Source organism: Mauremys reevesii, linkage group 5 (assembly GCF_016161935.1).
Source record: "Mauremys reevesii isolate NIE-2019 linkage group 5, ASM1616193v1, whole genome shotgun sequence".
NCBI classification, from domain to species: domain Eukaryota; kingdom Metazoa; phylum Chordata; order Testudines; family Geoemydidae; genus Mauremys; species Mauremys reevesii.
Window position 1 is genome coordinate 16,746,380 of NC_052627.1, and position 23,272 is coordinate 16,769,651.

The 23,272-nt window shown below is 41.3% G+C and overlaps 1 protein-coding gene across 2 annotated transcripts in view; it reads right to left on the bottom strand.

The window, feature by feature from the left end:
• The window catches only part of ANTXR2 (ANTXR cell adhesion molecule 2), a 164,849-nt gene that overhangs the window by 83,476 nt on the left and 58,101 nt on the right, over positions 1-23,272 (bottom strand). Inside the window, exons 11-12 of one of the 2 annotated variants that reach the window (XM_039541825.1) lie at positions 9,852-9,930; positions 2,243-2,338 (exon numbers count right to left, since the gene is read on the bottom strand). In XM_039541825.1, coding sequence (XP_039397759.1) covers positions 2,243-2,338; positions 9,852-9,930 — 175 coding nt within the window. The remainder of the gene's footprint in view (positions 1-2,242; positions 2,339-9,851; positions 9,931-23,272) is intronic. The other variant, XM_039541826.1, reaches the window with a different exon arrangement.

The window sequence follows — 23,272 nt, forward strand, 5'->3', positions numbered from 1 at the left end:
TCTCACTATGCCAACTGATTCATGGGCCACCTTGAAAAAGAATTTCTGGACAAATGCACCACAAAACCAATGATATACCTGAGCTACATCAGTGATATTTTCATCCTCTGGACAGACATCCTCCAGACTTCATCACAGATTTCCACCACAACTTCAATACAGAATACAGAAATAAAACTCCCTCCAACTGCACACCCCTAATTGTCCCGTACCATTCCACACTGGAATCCATGTGAGGAATCAAACAACTAAAACCCATACCAGATGGGGACTACATCCTGAAAGAAATCTTCCCTGAACCCCCTATTCTGGGCTTCAAACAGCCCCCCACCCCTCAATATCTCCAAGCTCATTATCAGAAGCAAGCTTCCCATAGACCAGGACACACCAACTCAGAACTGCACCAGACCCTGCTAGAACAACAGATGCAAAACCTGTACACATATCTCCACTGCTATGATGATCAACATCCCCCACAACACACTTTTCAAGATACATGGGTACTACACATGCCTGTCATGTGGCAGATCTCATCCAGTGCACTAAATGCCCCAATGACCACTGTGTAGGTGAAACCAGACAATCCCCATGCTTTTGTATGAACTCACACAGAAAAATGATAAAAGATAAAAACACCATATCACCTGTTGGTGAACACTTTTCATAACGAGATCACTCTGTATCTGACCTCTCCTTCCTCATTCTCAAAGGAAACCTGCACATCTTCAAAAAATGAGCCTTGGAGCTCAATAGGACTGAATAGAAACACTGGATTTATGGCTTATTTCAACAATCTATAACCCACTTAACCACCCTCCCCAACAAACACACACATCTTTTTTTCTCCCTCCCCGCCCCCTAGGACTGAAGAGTTATTAATCGGACATCTCACTTTGAATGGCCCCTCAAAATATGTGTTAACCTATGCTAAACTATCCACCTTGTGTTAAGCTGTGACACTTGGAGTACATTTCCCAGACCTGAAGTAGAGCTCTGTGTAAGCCTGAAAGCTTGTCTTTCAGGACAGAAGCTGGGCCAATAAAAGATATTACCTCACCCGCCTTGTCTCTCTAATGTAAGGACATGGCCGTCAAACCAAAAACTATTGAAGTGTCACTATTTGATAAGAAGTTCATTGAGTGTTCAGAACTCAGCACTATTGTAGCACTAGGCCCTAAAACCACACCCTGGTCAGACTGGCAGAGACCCGGAGACGTCTTGGGACAATCCTGTGAAGGGTGGGACAGGGGCGGGATTTTCCCATTAGAGAAGGACCATTGGCTCTGCTCTTGGAAACCATAGAACATGGGGGATCCGCAGAAGGCTGAGGTCCCATACCTCCATGCCAGTTTTGAGGACCTCTCATCCTCACAACCTGCTTCCGGTTAGCAGTGTGAACAACTGCAACCTCAGTGCTTCAATAACAGCCTTGGAGCATTTGGGAAGAGGGATGATATTTCACTGCCCCAACCCCCATGAGACCTCCCCTGTGACAAGTCTGGGTAGACGGAATACAGTGCCAGGTTGGAAGAATTTCCACCTCATCAAAATCCACCAATCTCAAACTCTTGCCATGCATGTGTGTGGGAGGGCAGAGAGGTGGGAGGGAAATTGAAGCACCATTGTTGACTGCTGCTAGAAGGATAAAGAATGTTCAATATTCAGATGAAAGTAGATGTCATATAGACAGGATGATAATTTCATTTTTTTGCAAGGGATTAATAAGAGAATAAAGGATTTGCAACTTGAGAGTCAATAATGGACTACAAATATCAATTTTAGTGCTAGTGCTTTTAAAATAGTCCTTGATTTCAGAAAAACATCTGCACACCATTATAGCCTGCAACTTTCAAATAATAGAGGAAAAGCTTTTATGAAAGATTTTACAGAAATATGGCGTTTGGGTAAAAGCCAAACGAGAGACACCAGTCTTCCTATCCTGGTTCATCGGTGCTTAGGTTTCTGTCAAAGCAGCAAGTGCTTTAAAGAACACAGTTACTTCACTGTTATTAAACTGACCTCTTCTGTGGCTTACAATATACCACTGATAAAGATATCCCAAACCTATGTCTCATATATTATATAAACTCTTGTACATAATCCATTCTATACAGCCACTGTGCTGCTCTGCTACCTGCTTTCAAGAAACATATATGAAAAATGATCTATATATCCCAACAAGAGTTTGGTGACAGTTATAGGTCATATGTCCAAATTAGCCATTTACGTTTTTTTTACTTACCACTTTGCAACAAAGAGGCCAGAACCACCATAAAAGACCAATAGCCACCAAAAGTAACAGCACAAGAATGGCAATAAGGGCAGCTATGCCATTCGACTATGGAGAAACAAGAAGGGAAAAGACAGTCACTGGATGATGTTAACAATTTCTATCTCATTAATAAATGTTTTTCCGTCTCTTCCTCCCCCACAAAAACAGTTACATATTGGTTCACATACAGAGGATTCCTACTTGCCGGATCCTCTTTCTGCAGATCTTACTCAGACAAAACTCTTTATGAAGCCTCTAGTATCAGGCCCACTCTGGGCCACATTCACCCCTAGTTAGCTCCTCTGACACCTTGTATGTTTAGTTCCCTCCCCTTCTGTGAGCTGAGGAATGTACCTGGTAAACCAGGCTGCTTTAAAGAAGCTGTATGATAAAATGAATGATGTGTATCAACTACAAAACAGGGCAGAAGGGGGATTAAAAGATAACGTATATGTTCTCCAGTTCCTTACGTATTCTTGGTTTTGGAGAAACTGAGGTGCGTAGGCTATTTTAAAGGACTGGACACAGCATCAATATAGAATATGATAGGCCATAAAAACTTTGAACTGTAAAAAAAAAAAAACCCACTGAAACTGCATGTACCTGTGCCATTTTATGGACCTGTGTTCCAGACCACTGTGTGCCATCACTGCACAAATCGCACTTGGAAGATAACGAGTCCGATTCTACTCTCACTTACTCCAGGAGTAACTCCACGAAGTCAATGGAGTTATACTGATGTGAAACTGGTGAGAGGAGAATCAGGCTTCATATGGAGGGGGGAAAAGGTCACCGGCACAGGTACACCAGGCATCCAGTGGCTAATGACTTTAAAGGATTACATTAAGAGCTGCCTAAGGAAAGCTGCCTGCCAGATCATCAATTCAGTCTGCAACTATTGAAAGGAAAGAGAATAGGAAGTAGAGTCCCAGAAGGGGTGTATAGGTAGGGCCCTACCAAATTCACGGTCCATTTTGGTAAATTTCATGGTCATACGATCTTTAAAATCATAAATGTCATGATTTTAGCTATTTAAATCTGAAATTTCGAAGTGTTGTGATTGTAGGGGTCCTGACCCAAAAAGGAGCTGTGGCGGGTAACAAAGTTATTGTAGTGAGGTTTGCGGTACTGCCACCCTTACTTCTGCACTAGTACTGGGGGCAGTGCTGCCTTCAGAGCGGGGAAGCTGGACAGCGGTGGCTGCTGGCTGGGAACCCAGCTCTGAAGAAAGGGCCACCACCAGCAGCAGCGCAGAAGTCAGGGTAGCATGGTATGGTATTGCCACCCTTCCATCTGCGCTGCTGCCTGCAGAGCTGGACCCTCAGTCAGCAGCCGCTACTCTCTGCCTGCCCAGCTCTGAAGGCAGCAGCACAGAAGTAAGTGTGGTATGGTATGGTATTGGCACCCTTACTTCTGCACTGCTGCTGGCGGTGTACTGCCTTCACAGCTGGGCGCCCGGCCAACAGCTACTGCTCTCTGGCCGCCCAGCTTTGACGGCAGCACAGAAGTAAGGGTGGCAATATTGCAACCCCACTAAAATAACCTTGCAAACTCCCTTTTGGGTCAGGATCCCCAATTTGAGAAATGCTGGTCTCCCCCTGTGAAATCTGTACAGTGTAGGGTAAAAGCACAGAAAAGAACAGATTTCACAGGGGGAGATCAGATTTCATGGTCCGTAACGTGTTTTTCATGGCTGTGAATTTGGTAGGGCCCTATGCATAGGGCTCCTATACCATGGTGTTTAGTATTCTAAAAATAAAGATTTAATTATAGTCCTGAAATCTGAATGCTCATCTTGCAGGGAAAAAAATGTAAGAACTGCCGGACTGGATCATAGAATCATAGAATCTCAGGGTTGGAAGGGACCTCAGGAGGTCATCTAGTCCAACCCCCTGCTCAAAGCAGGACCAAACCCAACTAAATCATCCCAGCCAGGGCTTTATCAAGCCTGACCTTAAAAACCTCTAAGGAAGGAGATTCTACCACCTCCCTAGGTAACCCATTCCAGTTCTTTACTGGTGGTCTATCAAGTTCAGCATCATGGCACTGACAGTGGCAAATACCAGTTGCTGCAGAGGAAGATGCAAAGGAGCCTAGTGCAGACAGTTATGGGATAACTAGAAGTTTCCGCCTAACCCAAAGGGACATGTGGAATTTTATGGAGCCATGACTGTTGGTTCAACAAAAGGTACTACCTCACCCCTTGTCTCTCTCAATAGACAGATACTGCACTGAGACCTTTAAACTTAGATAGTCTCACAGGGTCTTACGAGTCACACAAAGTCATTGCTTTGGCTCATGCGTGCTAGCAAAGATGGCCGAAGCCTAAATGGTGTCATTTAGGCATAGGATAATTGGGCCACAAAGCTCTTAAAGAGCCACACTATCAGAGGCACACAGAGAGGGATTACGCGTAGCCTATTTCAAGTTAGCTGTCAGCCCATTTGGCCGCTTTTGTCAATATGTTTTTTATGGTGAGTGTGAAGGGTGACTCTCACAAAGGCTTAGACTGCACCTCTAACCTTATTTTTAAGGGAGGACGTGGAGAACAGACGCGGTTCAGAGGCTAAAAGCCCCAAACCCATATCCTCTGCATACTCTTCTTCTAAACCCTGGGTATAGTGCACGCGACAACATTAAGGGGAAATCAGCGATGTGCTTTGTGTGAATGAGACCTGTTCACATTTCATATGGGGACAAAAAAAAAAAGGCAAAGGATACAGCTTGATTCTCCGCTCACGCCAGAGTAAAGTAGGAGTCATTGTATTGAAGTCAGTGAAGTTATGCTGGTGTAAATGAGAGGAGAATCAAGCCCTACTCAAATGATGACTAATAATGTGCAAATGTTAGGTGACCATGTAAGATGGTATCAGAAGTAAATAATGCCCATGCCTCGCTGCAACACCTTTTTTGTTTGTTTTCTCTGCCGCAACTTCAGTTTGCTGTGGAAGGCTGTAACTTTTAACTCTCTTGTACCAGGTTAGCCATCAGCTGCTCTGCCATTAGAATCAGCTCAGTGTTCTAGCAGTGACCCATTTCTATGCAGTTGCCCATCTGCTACTACGGAAACAACAGTTCTCCTTGTATGGCCCTTCCTTCACTGCACAATGCGTGACATGAGGGTTTGCAAAGAAAAAAGAAAAAGGATGAGCAGAAGTAGTGCTGGATTTCCTGTCAGTTCACATCTGTAGTTATTCTGCTTCCTGCTACTTGAAAACTTTTAACCACAGAGAAACAAAATGGGTTAAGTTTTGCCATGAACGGAGCAGAGGAATAAAATGATTGAGTATGATTTGTTTTGGGTTGATGCTGTATTTTTTTTAAGTTTGTTTGCACTGTCAGCATGTAGATTTATATGTGGTCATGGTAAATTCATAGTTTCAGCATATAGTGGCCCACTCACTCCTCTGAAAGGATGAAGAAAAAGGGAAGAGTAGTATATCGGGTGTCATGACAGAGAATCCTCCTGTAGCCTTATGTCATTAACTCAAGATGTTGCATCATCATCCATTGATACAACATCATGACATCAAGTGGAAATAGATGAATCCATTATAAGAGTTGTAGCCTAAGTGTCTCAGCATGACTTAGGTTTGGTGAGCTGCCTCAATTCTAGCGTCATTCAGACTCCCTCCACCAAATCCTAAAACCTGAGTTGGTGCTGACATCAACCCCCCAAAATTATCCATATTCGCAATTTTAAAAGGGTTGAAAAAAATAAGCTTCTCCGGGTTAACTTCCTGTGAACAACAATCTGTTGGTGGAAAACCACACAAAATGATAGGTTAAAAAGTGGGGTCATTGGCAGTACAGAGTGACCAGAGGTTCCTGGGGAACTCATCTATATTTTGCACGACACAAATATTATTTATATTCCTTTTCTCTCCCTTTAACAAACACAAATGGTCAATTCTGCCCTTTGTGTGCTCACAACTCCTACAGATTTCAATAGGAACTGGGCATGTCCACACACAATGAATAGCAGAATGCACAGTCTCATATATTTACTGACCTGAAAGTAAAGCCACAGTACAGGCATGCTTTAAAAAGGGCACACATTTCCTGCAAGTATTTGATCCTTTCACAAAGACTCCGAAACCCCCTAGTCTATATGAAAGCTATAAATACAATTATATCAGGAGACCTGGTTCCAGCTTGGTTTTCCCCTGACCTAATTATAACATTGTTGTAATTTGTAGTGTAGATGAGACCAGGTCCATAACCAATCTTCCATAACTGGGCTAAAGTCTTGAGGTTCCATCTATACAACCTCAGGCTTAATATTACCACTATGGACCCATCTACACTGTAAAATGGAACCAAGCTGTAACTGGGTCAGTGGACAATTATATCCTAAATAGCTCCTCTGATACAACTATACTTGTAGTGAAGGCAGGTCTCTAAAGGTGGAGGAAGTCATTCGAAGGCCTCAGAGCTGCAGCAGCAGACTGTAGTAAGTAATATGTTGTAATACGTTTAGCATATAATAATGCATAGATATAGGGAAAACATATGTGCTGTACATATTGAAAACATACATCCCTTAGCTGATAAGCTAGGGAATGCTGAGAGGCAGCAAAGCGACTGCCCAGAGGGGAAGGGAAATCTCCCTGGTTTTCCTCTCTACAAATAGCTCTCTGATTGGGTCTATCTTCAGCAGTTTCTGAAGTAGTTAGCAAGCCAGAAACAATGATGATGGAAAAGGAGGGAAGCTCTTTATAGACAGTCTATGTCGGGTGTTGCATGATTAACTGGTTATCCTCATTAGCGTAAAAGATGTTTTGTATGTTATCTGGAAATTTAGCTTAATGCATATGGTAACATTCCTTTTGCATGGAATCATTCAGAGACTTAGTGCTGCCAGGTATCCAGTTTTCGACCAGAAAGTCCGGTCAAAAAGGGAACCTGGCAATATCCAGTCAGCACAGATTTACCAGAGTAACCGTGACTCCCCGCTGAGAGAGCAGGAAGAGCAGCAGCTCCTCAGCTGCTGCTGCTGACGGAGAAAACTGGCTGGCTCCCAGACCTGGCTCCAGCCTCTCCAGTGGAGAAGTAGGTATCGGCACTGCCGCTGTTGGGGGCGGGAGGAGGGGGCCGGGGACTACTCCCACCCATTATTGCCACTTCCCACACACACAGCACATGCTCCCCTGCTGCCCATTACCGCCTCTCTCTCTCACACACACACACACAGAGCACGCCCCCCCCTTAATGCCTCTTACCGCCTCTCCCCACCACACAGACACACCGTGCCTCCCCCCTGCTGCCAGTTAGTGGTTCCCCCAACTCTAGCGCCCCCTCTCTGCCACTTAGTGTCCTAGCACAGCATGCCCCATCAGTTCTAGTTAGTCCTCCCCACATACTCCATCAATACCAGTTACTGCTCCCTCTGTATCTCCTACACCTCTTCAATGACACTTACTGCTCTCCCAAAACCCAGGTGCCCCCACACCTTGTTCCCCCTCCATGTGAGTTAGTGCCTCTAGAATCCCATAACCCCTCACTGCCAGTTACTGCCCACTCACATCTTTGGGCAAGGCTACTTCTTTGTGAGTTCTTAAGAGTGTGGATTAGAACATTTCTATTCAAACAATATTCCCAGATCCTCATTCTAGTGGCAATTTTAAAAATAAGTCAGATTTAAAATAAAACACTTTCTTAACCAGCCAAAAGTCACTTGCCAGCTTTTCAAAGAGCTATTTAGACACCTAAAAAGACTTAATTTCTACAAAACAAATCTTTCTGTGCATAATATGCCAGGAGCCAAAAAAAAAAAGAGTCCCAAATATAGAGATTCTAAAACAGGAACAAGATGATTAGGACTATGGAAAATGGGGCGGCTAGCTAGCAGCAGCTTGGCAAATGGTTTGCTGCATTTTATAGCAGAATTACAAATGCTGCCAGGTTTGTTTGGCATTATCTTGGGATATGTTTTAGCAAGGCATTCTTGTTTATACAGCTGAAACTTTCCTTTTCTAAGTTTGTGGACCTTCTCATTCGCCCTCACCACAAGAAAAAACTCACGGTTCTGTACCATTCGGTATCTAATAACTCATAGAAAAGAGGTGTGATGGGGTTTTAACCAAGTTATAGGAAGATTTTTACACTTTTTTTTTTAATATTAGTGCTAGTGGTACTTCTCACTTAATGTAGATGCACTTAAACCTTTTCAACTCTCACTTAAATTAGCTTAGTTTAATTTAGTAATTTACTAGTACACGTTAAACAAGGATTAAATGGGTTTAAGTGCATCTGCATTAGGGGGGATCACCTATTTAACTATACAGACTTCAAATTAATTTACTTAAGACTGTACAACTTTTCTAATATAGACAAGCCCTAAGTATTAGGACACAATTGCAAATAGATGCACATTGGGTAAATGTCAATATTTATTTGTATAATACCACACTGAATCTGTTCATTAGGGGTATGTCTTCACTACCCGCTGGATTGGTGGGCAGAGATCAATCCAGCGGGGATCAATTTATCGCATCTAGACTAGACGCGATAAATCGATCCCTGAGAGCTGTCCCGTCGACTCCTGTACTCCACCGCCACAAGAGGCGCAGGCAGAGTCGACGGGGGAGCAGCAGCCGTCGACTCACTGCGGTGAAGACACCACGGTAAGTCGATCTAAGTACGTCGACTTCAACTACATTATTCACATAGCTGAAGTTGCATAATTTAGATTGATCCCGCCCCCAGGGTAGACCAGAGCTAGGTTTGCTTCATTTGAGCATGCAATCAATTTTCTCTTTTAAAAATAAAAAAGTCCCTGAGAAGGTGTGTGTGGACAGCCTACCTACAGAACAGGTGAGCCATTTAATGAATGCTCCTAAGGCTAGAGGTTTTCTCTACATGATTTTTCTGTGGAGTTTTGTTGTAGAAAGAAATGAAGTATGAGAAAAACCTTTTCCAAAAGACAAAGAACAAACTTCTTTTAAACCTCTCCTGCTGCTCTAAGTCTCATCTAAGAATCAGCACTATCTTGCTCAATCACACCAGCTTCCTAGGAGCGGAGAGTGAGCAGAGGGCAGGGCCTCGAGGGGAAGAAGCGGGGCAGGAGGTGGGGCCTTGGCGAAAGAGCAGGGGCCAGGGCATATGGACTCCTGGAAGAGGCGGGGCAGGGGAGGGGCCTAAGGGAAGAGGCAGGGCAGGAGTGTCCAGTTTTCAGCAATTAGAAAGTTGGCAACCCTATGTCAATTGGAATGCTAGCTAGTATAGTTGTCTGCCACCTTAATGGGAAATAATACATGAGTCATTTCACATACTATAACTGCAGAAAAATCTGCCAAATAACAATCGTTTAATTAAGCACATCCAATCAGCGAAGCTTGCTTGTGTGCAGAGAAATTAAATGAAGAACATAAACATGCGTTTCGCAACAGTTAATGATTTAGAAGATATATGCCCCTGTGCTTAGGTAGGCTTTCACAGCTATTCCTTTTCACACCTTATTAATAGGCTAATGCAGCTCTTCTCTGATTAGAGATTCTCCCACCCAAAAAGTTACGCAAGGATAAAATGGTCTCACAATTTCAACGTCTACATGACATGCTGTCAGTCATTGACTTACACATTCCGAAGCTGTAATTATTAATGAGCTGGAGATCAAAGATTGTCCTTCATTCAAACTCACCAAAACTTCTAGTGTCCTGGAAATTAAAAGAAAAGGCAAACAAATACACATGAGCATATACACATTAAGTAGGAATCTTGCACCAGTCAGATTCCATTACAATAGAGCAGGAAGTGTGGTAGACCAGGAGGATGGGAAACAAGATGTGGACATCTCTAAAGCTAACATGTTGTATTACTGTTTATAGATAGTCCTGACCCCTTACAATTTGCCAGTATTTTTAGCCATTCAGTTAGGATATAGATTTAGCTGTCTAACTCTAGTAACCAAAGTTTGGTAATTGGCACTTCAACTTTTGTGTCTCAGTTTACCTAACAGTAAAATGGGCATATTAATAGTTAACTACCTCACAGGAGTTAATATTTGAAGACAAGTTTGATATCCTTGGTAAAAAAGACCTATCTAATTATAAAATATTAACTCATCCTCAATCATACTTTTTTTAGGGTTTTATTTTTACAAATAGTAATAAAAATAATACTGTAAACCCTGTTCATTAAAAAAAGAAATCTAGTAATATGCAACCAGCAGGCTAACAATGCTGGCTGTTTATAAGTGGCCATGACTTTCTATAATAGCACATCGATATTACAGTTCTATAAATATTAAATAGTTTACATTTTTCAAATTAATCCTAGACGAAAATGATATATGGTGAATATTAAACAGAAAAGACTCAAACGTCTCTGTCTTTGTTTCATTATTCAGAATGCTCACAATATGCATGTATGTTCTGAAATATAGATCTCCTTGAACTAAAATGATTAATCATTTATACTGCTCTTCATAGATATCATAATTTTTTTATTCTGGCACAAGCGTTTTAGTCAATATTGAATTTGAAACTCTTAACTAATTTGTCTCAGCTGGTTTCTGTTTCAGATTTTAGCAAAAAGGTATTAGGTTGCTTCTACTGCTCAATTTATTTATTTTTAAATGGTCTGTGCTATGAAAGAAAAATCCCCAATATCTTTCTTTATATTATGCATCATTCTAAATAGATGTGAGTGAAAAGTCTGCATAATTTTTTTCTTGTCCTCTTCCAATTTTCTACACTTTTAGTTCTGCACTTTGCCCCATACATCACAATTCTAGACAAGTCTAGGAAAAAAACTACTGAAATACTCAATTCTTACAGTATTTCTGATCCAAACCAGAGAAAACACTAGGAGTTGCATGAGAAAGCCTATGAGGATTTCCAAGCACGATTTCAATATCACATATGAATTTGGTTAAGATCTGGATAAATGTATACAGCCAAACCCCTGACTTATCAGTTAAGCATGTGATTAAATTTAAGCACAAAAAGTGAAGTAAGCAGCAAAATACCCATAGACCTCAGTGGGACAGGATATCACCCTAAATTCTGCTGAGTAGGCACATGCTTAAAGTTAAGCGTTTGTTTAGTGCTTTGTTGAAACTGGCCCACGTTCCTGACAGGTGATCAGAGAAACTCTGGATGTTTATCTGAACTAACCCCCTGAACCTTTCGAAGTTTGCCTATCCTAAACGCCAGCTATGACATTCAAATAAAAGGCCAAATTTTGCTCTCCACTACGCTGACCCAAAACCCACTTGAAGTTAACGTGAGTCTTTCCGTTGACTTCAATATCTTGGATCAAGTCCTTTTACAGCCTTGTAATCCTAGTGGGGTTGCACAGGTGTAACTGAGAGAAGAATTCAACCTATAAGCGCTCGTATGTACCCTCAGCGCAGGGAAGCCCTTTTTGACTTGTGAATTTTTAACTGAGCACAAATGCAAAGAGAAAAGATTATCCATCCATAACACCGTGTTTCATTTTTTCCCTTTGCTTTGTTCGCCTATTTAAAGCACAAGTTACGCAGTGACATGAGCTATAAAACATACATACTCCAGGCCAAATTTTACTTATTTACACACCCATGAAATGGCATTAATTTCTGTTATGTTTCATGAGCGTAACAGACAATTTGCCTCTTCAACATTAACTGAACTCTTTGGTGGTAGTAATTAAAATAATTACTAATTCACGAATGCTTTTCCCTTTTACAGTGTATACCATCCGTTGGTCTCAAAGCATTTCCCAAGCATTAATGAAGTAAATCTCACAATGCCCTAAATTCTACTCAAAGCTGTGGTGTGTGACCTTGGGAGAGCCATTTTTACCTCTCAGCATCAGTTTATTCACCAGCAATAAAACAGGGATAACAACATTTACCATATCTACCTCACTGGGGAGGTTGTGCAGATTAATTAGCTCATTTTCGTACAGCATTTTTATTACATACAGCACTATATAAGTACGGTTAGTCTTACTATTTTGGGGGGGGGAAATGAAGTACATCTTAATTTATTTTGGCATGTCAGCTGAGTCTCTAGTGACAGTATTTATCAATGACAAATTTTTAATAAGAGAGAGCCCAATCAACCTAACTCGGGATCAGAGGCCAGTCAGCAGAGATCAAGTCAACATCCCCAGTCTTCAGGAGTGAGTCAATCTGTTTCACTCATCACCCTAAGATTGACTTTGGCTTCTTACACAGACATTTACAAAACTGAGGGGACTTCTGTTGAAATGAGATGGTGGCTGACTTCTGACTAGCTAAGACATTGGGCTATAATATCATGAGGTGAACTTGATGCCCATACTAATGTTTGAAGCGTTCACCATCTATTTCAAATAGTGACATATCTAAATGAGAAGTTTATGCTAGGCCTCTCGTGAAATGTTGAATGGTTGGTTTTTAAATATAATAGACATCGACAACAGAATAGAATGCATCAGGAATCTTCAAGGAGTCAAGCTATTGGACTGGTTTAATACTCTAATATAAGGTGACATCCTGGATCCGCTGAAGTCATTAACAGAACTTCCATTGACTTCACTGGGGCCAGGGATTCACCCACAGGCCGGAACACTACAGCAGCAGTTCTCAAACAGTGATGCATGTCTCAGAAAGGGCCACACACTGGTTTAAAGTATAGCAACACAATAAAATATTAGCAAAGTTCTGAAGATGGTCCTCCACATGCTTCTGAGTTTTAAATATAACACGCTAGATTTTTAAAGTTTGAGAACCGGCGCTATAATATACCCACTAAAATATATTTTTTTTATCTCCAGTGATGGTAGAAATTTGTTTAAGTGACATTTTTAGCTCTCTCAACAATTTTTAAGACAAATCCTGCAGTCCTTTCATGGGCAAAATTCCCATTGAGATGAATAGGAGTTTTGACTGAGCAAGGATTGAGAACTCCTGGATTTGGCAAGTAGACTGCAAGGATGCCTGCGATCACAAATTTTAATGCATCCTACAGATTTATGGGTGAAAGATTCAAACTGTTTTCAGTTGCTTGATTTTCCTATGTACTTCATTTTTAAAATCTGAATGTGAGCCTGGAATACCTCTTGATTCTTTTTTTCGCCCCTTCTTGGTCTTCCCCTTCTGCCAACTTTTTCCTTCCTACCAAACTGTTGTGTTTCCTTATGGCAGTAAAACTTTCTAACGGTATTTCATCATATTCTGTACTTTCTGGAAGTTAGCTGATTTGTTCAATATGGTATTGGCAGTCCAAGACATACATGAGAGTAAGAAAAAAATGCCTCAATGACAGAATGCCATCTTCAACCCTAGTAACTGAAAGTTCAGTAATATACTCAGGTTCTAATTTTTTCAGCTGAGCTACTGGAAAATAAAAACACATCAGAAACTAAACTATGCAAGCAACTGACGTTTTAGAGATGTATTCTTCTTTGCATGTGTATCTATAATGTTTGGTAATGTTTATTTCTTTATTTATTCACTTTTATAATTACACCTACCTCAAAACCTCTTAACTCATTACAAAGACATAAATATTTAATTATGTTATTAGAATCATCACAAAACAAGGCTCCTAGACATGGACAACACCTGTAAATATCAAACCAGAAAAGCACCTCCCGTGACCTTTTCCCAGCTCAAAAGCACCCTTCCGACACCAATCTCCCCTATTCTGCTCCCAGAATTCTGCACCCCTCACACAAACACACACAAACATTCCCTTCTCCTCAAGAGCAAACAGATGTAGCTTGCAGAACAACCTGAAGGAGGGTATTGTTAGCTCAAACACCTCAGATGAGCTCAGTTCTTGTAGTAATACATGGGGAGAGAGACAGTCTCGTGAACACACTGAATTGGGGGTTGGGTACCTAATTCTATTCTATTAGGTTTCTTTGAAAATCCCAACCTTAAAGACTATAATCAAACCCCTTAATCTTTGCCCTAACTTAGTGTTTGAAGCAACATTAAGTCATTCAGTCTTTTTCCCCTTCTCTGCATTGTGGGGAAATGCATGTGGTTGGTGCTGGATTTTTTTAATCAGCCTCTAATCTACAAGCAATGGGAGGGACCAGTTCTTTCCCTAGATTTCTTATGGAGCCTGTTAACATTTTTTCCCAGGACGTAGCTCTTGCAGCTTCCATGTTTTTGTGATTCCTAGGGCATTTTTTCCTAGCTGGGAGCCTCATGAGCATCTGCTGAAACATGGTAGGTTCACACAGTCTTGTTACAAATAGGTGAAGCTCTGTTCTGGTTACATTAGTCGGTATTTTGAACACCACAGAAAACTTGAAGGTGGCAGAAATACTCTTGAAGAGTACAGAAGCTTCTCCAGTCATTACAAGTAAAATGCTGTGGATCGAGAAACTCCTTTTAACCAAACAGGACATATGAAAAAATCTTACATAAGAGCTAATATTTTTATATTGAGGCACAGGGCATGCATTCGTGCCTATTGGGGCTGCTGAGCTCAAACAGGGATTCATACTTCAGAGTAAGAACTGGCAGCAATACAATCACTGCTTTCCACCAGGAATGGCGGTTTTAAACTCCAGCCCTGCCAGTGGAGGCTGCTCAGGAAATGTGTTGAATTAGCACAACTCCAGAGTGTTCTGGTTCCACCCACTCCTTCTGTGACCCGTGTCAGCAGGGTAAGACGCCTAGCAGTATACAGATTGCGACCTTCTGCGTACCTGCTCCAAGCAGGCTTATTACCACCAGAGGCACAAAGACTGCCATTCGCTGAGAGGAGATGAGGGAACCCACGCAGTTCAGCCTAACTACTTACTCCTGCCTACGTGCCTGAGATATAGGCAAGGATTATTATCCACCACTTTACAAACCAGGAAACTAAGGCAAAGGTTATGGCCAAAATCATCACACTTGGGTGCCAACGTTAGTTACCTAAATAAGATCCGTGAATTGCCTAAATAGGGATTCAGGAGCCTAAGTGAAAGCACCCAGTTTTGCAAATTTTAATCCTAAATGATTTGCCCCAGGCCACACAGGTTTTGTGGTGAACAGCTGGTATCAGGGGTAGAACCCTGGAGTTTCAGGCTCCCAAGCTGGTTTCAGAGGACTGCACCACACATAACTGACACTGTACATGAATAAATACTTATTATTAAATGTGATTTGGAAACAGGATCTCAGAAGTGGGATAAATGAAGTCAAAGAAACAATTTTCCACTGACGTGAATGGGGAGCATACTCTAGGTATCCTGCCATGGCCTACATTACTCAGAACAAAAAAAAAAGTTAGTTATTAAAATAAAGAGCACCCTATATTCTTGTATGGACACTGCTGATAAGGCTGCTACTGACACGGTCTACGATTTAATCCTTCTCCCACACCGAAGACAAAGGATCTGATTTCCAGTTGCAATAAAGCTTCTTTACATAGCAATGTAGTGTCCCTTCAACGGGCATAGATTACATTTATGTCAGGCCCAAGGGTAAAATCCCCACGGATTTCAATCTGAGCAGGATCAGGTTCCTAGTGCCATTTGCCTGGCTGCATGTTCCACCAACCTTTAGCTGTCAAATGTTCTGACAAAATCTCAAGCAACAGGCTCACTGAACACATCAGCTATCAACTCAAATTAAACCAACTCAGAAGAACCAGTTTCTGTATCAGCTTACTTCTTGATATACAGCTGCAGGGGCCAGCCAGCCATGATTTTCAGAGGAGTTGATCATATTCTTTCAGTTCTTGAAGCTACAGATTGAACTCAGACAGATAACTGTCTCATCCTCAAAAATATCAACATGTCAAGATACAAAATAATTTCTTTCCTGCAGTTGTCATGTTTGAGGGATATGAAGAATGTTTTATTTATTTTGATTTTGAGTATCTACCTATGCACTTCACATTAACTAAAAAAATGCCCTTCACAACTAAAATCCAGAAAACATTACTGACATCTTCACCATAAACACACCATGCCAGCCCACTGTGATGATGATAATCTCACAATACATCAATCTATACCTTCAACCCCCTCCCCAAACATCCAAGAGAAAAGATTTGCATACATTAACATAATACATTAACTATTTTAAAGGTGTCTCAGGTTGGGCACTCAAAGCTCAGGCACCCTAAATCATTATTGCATTATTGAAAATCTTGACTATAGAATTTAGACCTTTACTAATGGTTTCGGCCCAGGGAGCACATGACTGAAGCCTAAGAGAACACATGACTTACCCTGCCTGGTAACATTTCCTCAAATGCCTGACTGCTAGAGCAAGTGGTTTTGTAAATCTGAACAGACCGATAGACTGATCATCAAATAAATATTTATTTATTTATTTATGGAAGCACCTACAGTGTGCTAGCTGCTTTCCAAACACTAAAGAAGGGCTGTCTCTGCTTTTGTGTCTTCACAATCTAAGGATATCTAAGTGCGCCCATGTAACTAGCTGTACATTCAAATATCGACTTATGACAGTGACGCCCTTTGAAAGTTTATTTCTGACATGCACAATTCTATTTAGCCCAATACGCTCAGCTCCTTACTTTATCACTGTTTAGAATTTCTCCCTAGACATTTGGAATCTCACAGCTGCCAAACAACACTGAGGTAACATACAGACATTTACCAAACATGAACACGAAGCTTCCTAACAAACCAATGGAAGAAATAACATACTGATGACAAAAGCAGTATCAAAACAAGTAGGATTTGTTAAATTTTGAAAAAGGAAACAAAACAGAATCAGATCCTCCGACCGTGTAAATAAGCATAACTCCGTTGACATCAATGATGTAACCCAATTTACAGCAACGGAGGATCTGTCCCACAATCTTTACAAGCAACTATGGAAACAGTGAAAAAACTACAATGATCTGAAGTTAAAATAAAAAGCTGTTTGGAATGTTTTTGAATAAATGAAATTTGGTGTCAAAATATGCGGTTTCGTTGAAGCTGAAACATTTAATGGAAAATCTTTTTGTGGGTCCCAGGCTGAAAGAGAGCAAGAGACTCTCACATTCAATAGCCCAGAGGTTAATGCATTGGCCTGGGGTGGTAGGAGACCCACATTCCAGTCCCTGTTCTTCCCAATTCAGAGTGATCTGGGATGGAAAACTCTGCTCTGAATTTGGAAGAGCAAGGACTTGAACCTGGGCCTTAACTACCAGCATGCACGACACTTCCTCCTGAACTGAAAGTGGACATTTGGACAGGATTCCATTTTCGCAAGAACATTTGGAAGGGTTTTTTTTTCATTCCAATGGGGAACAAAAACAAACTTTGAAAACCTGAGAAGTTGCTCCAGTCTGCTCTAATCAGAAATCACAAAAAGTCAGGCACTGTAGATGATAAGGTTACCACAGCAACTTTATCTCAGCAGTCCCAAGGGACAATAATCAGAGATTCAGAAATGGAGATCCACTGGACCCAACCATGGACCTCAAGCCCTGCTTGCCATTTCCTCTGGATCACTGTGAGCCAAGTGGCTTCCCCATGCACAGCCTGCTCGGTGGGGTTGCTGGAGTGAGTCTCCAGAGGCTGGTGGAGGAGCTGCTGGGCTCCTTCAAGCTCTGCTCCTGGGGAGCTGCTATGTATAGGCTAAGAAAAAACAACAGCTGATTCCCCTGATCTCTACGTAGGATACTCCTGCTGCTCCAGTCTAATGGTCTCCTCCAGCCACATGCCCAAGAGGATGGGTCTGAGGAGCTTGTGAGCTCTGAACCAATAAGGATGTACAATTAGCTAGATGTGCATGTATTCACAGGTTAAACCATGTTTTTTGCTATGTATGTCCAGGATGCAATTTCCCAATAGTTCACATTTCTGAGCTTGTTTTACAATGGGAAAAGGCATATTTTTTCATCCCCATGCTCAAAAATAGCCCATGAGGATTTAGCAGAACTTTTCCAGATACACATGTGGAAAACTTCAGCCAAAAAGGCATTTTTTCCCCCTTTTTTCAGGTAGTTCAGGGTAAACATGATTTTATCATGGAAAGTGTTTTACAACTTCAACTGTCATAACCACTGGTCACTATTCTAAATAATGAGCAAAAAATGCAACTTGAAAAGTCCTAAAAGTCACAACTTTTTTTTTCTGTGTGTCCGGCTATGTTTTATTGTTACACAGGAGGAACATGGCCCATTGCCATATGTCAGTTCAGCTCTGGTCTGAGGAATTTCATACCCTGTGAAATACTGCTGACATTTCAATCCACAGTAACCTATTTGCAAAGTATTCATTTGCTCCTTACTTTATGAGTATCCAATAAAAGACTGCCATTTTACAATCCATTAAAAAAGATGAAAAAATTAAATAAAATCATGAAAGACATTTGCTGGAAGTAATAAATAATTTACCTCCAATTTTCACACACTGAAAATTAAACTGGCAACTGCTCAAAAAGTTATTAAAATTATGGTGACTAAAGATATTTTGGAATCAAGTGCCAGCATTAAAATAGCTAAAATGCTGCACATAGTTTTAGGCGGGGGAATAGGGGGGATTTTGTTAAGGTAGCTACCTCAGAAAACTCCATGTAGTTCTATCTTATATTTGATACTAGAAGTCAGGACAGAGTCAGAGAAGTCAGAGACAGAGAGAAAGTGTCACACTCATAACCAGGCACTGGGATGGAGGAAGGGTTTGCCTGAACTAAATGACGGCATGTTATTATTTCTTGTAGGCCTTGTCTACACTACAGGGAAAAGGCGATCTAAACTACACAATTTGAGTTACATGAATAGCGTAACTCAAGTCAATGTAGCTTAGATCTACTTACCGCAGGGTCCACACTACGCTTTCCCATTGTCTCCCCTTACTCTTCTCGATCCGGAGTGAATGGGAGAGCGATCTACGGTCAAAGACCCGCTAAATCAACTGCGGATACATCGATCGCCATGCGTTGATCCCCCATAAGTGTAGGCAAGTGTAGGCAAGCCCTTACTACTATCACTGTATGTACAAGGCCTGATTCTCGTTTACATAATTCTGGCAATGTCAACCTCACTTGAAGGCCTGTGCACATTCTCAGAGGGGTGCAAATGGGACTTAAGGTGAATGAGAATAATGCCTGCATACTTCTATCTGTAGACAGACATGACATAGCTAGGACTGACAAATAATCTTGTTCAGTACTATGGCCCCAGTCCCACAATCAGATCCCTGATAGTGCAAGAGGCCACATGGGTGGATCCAATCACAGGATGAGGACTTATGTCAAACGTTTTTGTTTCATGTGCACACACAAAATGGTCCCATTATAAAGGACCAACAGTTGCTTGGCTGTTGTCTCCTTCAGTTCACTCCCTTCCATTGACATTTAAATCTATGAATACATCTGTCCTTCTCTCACACACAAAAAATCTCACACACCCCCAAAAAGCCCCACAACTGTTTCTAAATGAACATATATTTTATGCAACAGAGTTTGGAAGATTTCAATTCTCACCAATACTACCCTGTTTGTTTGAGTCTGATGCCCTCCGACTGGTTAAAGGCCACTTTCTTACAGAGAAAATATGGTGTCATATATCTGTGTAAAACCAGCTCCATGAATCTGTTATAGACCATAATTTTCAAATCTGAGTAGCTTAATTAGGTATCTAAACCTATGCTTAGGCACTTGAATGAGCGGCTTGCTTTTCAGAGGAGCTGACCACTGAAGTCTTTGCAATATGTGAGTGCCTAACACCTAGAGAAAGGAAATCAGCGTCAGCTATAGGCTGGAGCAGATTACATCCTGGAACAAGTAAGGAATGAGGGGCCACATTCTGATTCCTTGAGTCATACTGTGGTCCCTCGTCTGCCCTGGAGCAGTACAACTAAGAGTTGCTACACGCTCAATGTGTGTGTCATAAATACAAGTATGGATCTGGGTGTCCGTTTGAAAATCTGACCATAATCTACAGCGCTTCAGAGAACTATTTATGAAGCTAGAGACAAATCATGGTCCCAGTGCAAGGAGGTATTGCATAAGCACATGATGCAGGAAATAAACAGCAACATTTCCAGAGGATGCAAAAGTCAAAGCGATACTTGAAGAACAGTGTATTCGGGTGGCAGGTTGTGCAATCAGGAGATCTACGGGCTTGTGAGGTAACAGCGTGCTCCTCCATTCTGCAACCTCTCTAATGGCTGCAGATCTCCTCCTTCCTGGTGCAGAAGCGTCTGCTCCTGCTGTCTCACCTCCCTGCCACAAGGAGGAGGAGTGATTGGTGCAGCTCCCCTGCTGCAGCTCCAAAAGTCGCAGGTGCAGTGAGCTCCCACAGAGCTGTGCATCAAACCTTGATATGTTTCTAATGTGTCCAGAGGCACCTGTGCCTGAGAAGCCTGGGACAGACTTGACTCAACAGTGAGCACAGACAGTGCTGCAGATGGTTAATATTCTACAATTGTGATATTTTTGCTCAGATTCTTGACACTTGCTGAGGCTATAAAAATTAATATTGCATTTTTCCCAAAACAACATGACCTACCCCATATGCAAAGCCAATTATTTTAATTTGGAATGTTTAAAGAATTAAAAACAGAATTCAGTCTTTTCCCACCCCCTTACTTGAGCTGAGCATAAAACACTACCAAAACAGTCCCCACTGGAGTCCCAACAATATCAAGCTTCCACTACAGACTGTTTGATATACTGGTGGAATTGGTAGAAGTTCAAAGGCCCTTAAACACTTCGCCGCTTGGCAGCACTTGTGAATTTAAGACAGGGAATTGGAGGACAGCAATGCAATAGCTCTGATCTCATGGAATCATGGGAAATTGCAGTGCCATGCTATGAAGAGTCATTATTATGTTAAATCAGTCTATTAATTCAGCTCAAGATTCTATGGCCACTGCATAATATTAAGCACTTAGTTCTGCTCATGCAGTCTTTCCTAATGCATTGGGAACACTGTGTGCCCTAGTGAGCACAGTGAAGGACTGCATTAGAAATTACTAGTGATCTTAACATAAGAGCCACATGTCTTAACAGCCAGCATGCCTATACAATTCACTGAAGATGTTTTCAGCTGTGAATATTTCCCATTATAATCTAATCTTGTCAAACTAAATGTCCTTTTTAAAATATTTCAGAAGTTAATATTTATAATAGATATTAGGTCCAATCCTGCAGCTCTCAGAACAAAACTCCCCATTGGCTTCCAGCTCAAATTCATCTCTCAAATTGCTTTTGGGGAGGTTTGCACAACTTCAGTGCCTGCTGACACAAACAAACGGCCTCTTCCAGATTTTTGTCGGGTACAGGATGGCCTTTGAAAGAAAAGGCAGCTAAAGCCCTAGTGACCGAAGTCATGTGCCAAGTATGACTGATTCCAGAATAAAAGGGTTTCTGAAGTTATACGCTGCAGGTGTGCTCAAGGCATTCAGCACCTGAACCATAGCTTCTAGCAGAGTCCCACATCGAGGAATCGCTCCAGCTGCTGGACTGTCAATGACAGAGAAGAGTTTTTCTTAATATGAGAAATTTTCATGTTCCTTTTTGGAGATGATTGTTCATACCTGCATGAACAATTTGGCTCTGGGGGGCAGCAAAACAGTACCTGAAAGGGACAAATCAAAGGTCTTCTCTACTTAGGCTTTGGCAGGGTTTCACCCTCTGAGGTTCTGAAGGTAAATGGGGAACTTCAGACGAAAACCTAGGAACTTGGTTCACACCACTTCATGGATGGTGAGGGTCAGAGGGAAAGTGCTGAAACCAGTTTTAGAGGAGCCTGTTGACACCTCCCTTAAGTAGAGCAAGGTGCCTGCTTTCCTTAAGGAAGCACCTGCTAGACCATGGCTCAAGAAACCATGTCTTGACTTGACAATCTTACCAATCATCAATTTGTATTGATCCTTTTTTCTGTGGGAAAGGTGATTGGGTAGGTTTTGGATAGGCAGCTCTGACAACACACGTGGTCAATCTGGGTTAAGATTTTCACAAATGGGTGCCTACACCTAGGTTTGGGCACATAAAATGTCCTGATTTTCAAAAGTGCAGAGCATTCAGCAGCTCCCACTGAAGTTCATGAGGGATTTTGTTCTGTGGGCAAAACTGGACTCAGAAAGTAAAAAAGCACTTAGGCTACATGAACACTACTAATCCTGCAAAGCAGTAAGTAGGAGTTCATGCTCAGCACGTCCTAGGAGGCACTCAGTCATTTGTTCCTATAGGACTCAAAAAGATTTTGGTTCAAGGACAACACATTCCATGCAACTTCCTATCTTGTTTACTCCTTGAGGTTCATCTTTCATATCTGACGTGTGCTCTTCATAATTCTCATTTTTGCAACAAGGCAAAAAATTGGGGGGTATTCAGAATACTGTCATTTTAAATGGTCACTCCAGAAATAAGCCCACTAAAGAACACTAATTATCTCCAGCCTTACATCCTCAGACTTCTTGTTTATATGTTACATGTAATTAAAAAAACAAACAGACACACAACATTTAACTCCAGCCTCTTAAATGCACAGGGTCAAATGCTCTGCGAGTGTTAACTGATGCAGCGGTAAATGAGTGGCACCCATTTATACCAGCAGAGAATTTGATCTATAATTATCTAATGTGTTTAGCAATGCATACAGAAATTTTATTATATAAAATATATATGTGTGTGTGTGTGTATATATATATATATATATAATTTGAATAGTATTCTTGTATAGTTTTGTGAGGTTCTGTGTGATGATTAGCTGATCTGATATTTTTAAGCATCACAATTTAAATATATATTAGTGCTTTTTTAATAAGCTAAAAAAGGTTGAGTGTGTAACCTGTTTTGAATTCACTCTCCATCTGGAATACTGAAAATGAAGACTAATTTTAACTTACAATTGTCATTAGGTTTCTAAATAATGTAGTATTAGAAGGTCAAAACTGAGGATGTGCATTGCCGTGTGATTTTCAGTTCTTTAATGTATGCGTTAAAGGTGACAGTATGGTTGAACTGAAAAAGTGTGTAGGTTAAAGATGGTTTTCAGGTGGTCGTGGTCTAGCGTTGCAATAACAATTGGCTACTAAAGCTTGGAAATGGGTATCAAGTTGGGTGTGATTGTTGCCTTAACTTACTACTTCCTTGCTTTTTTAAGCTTA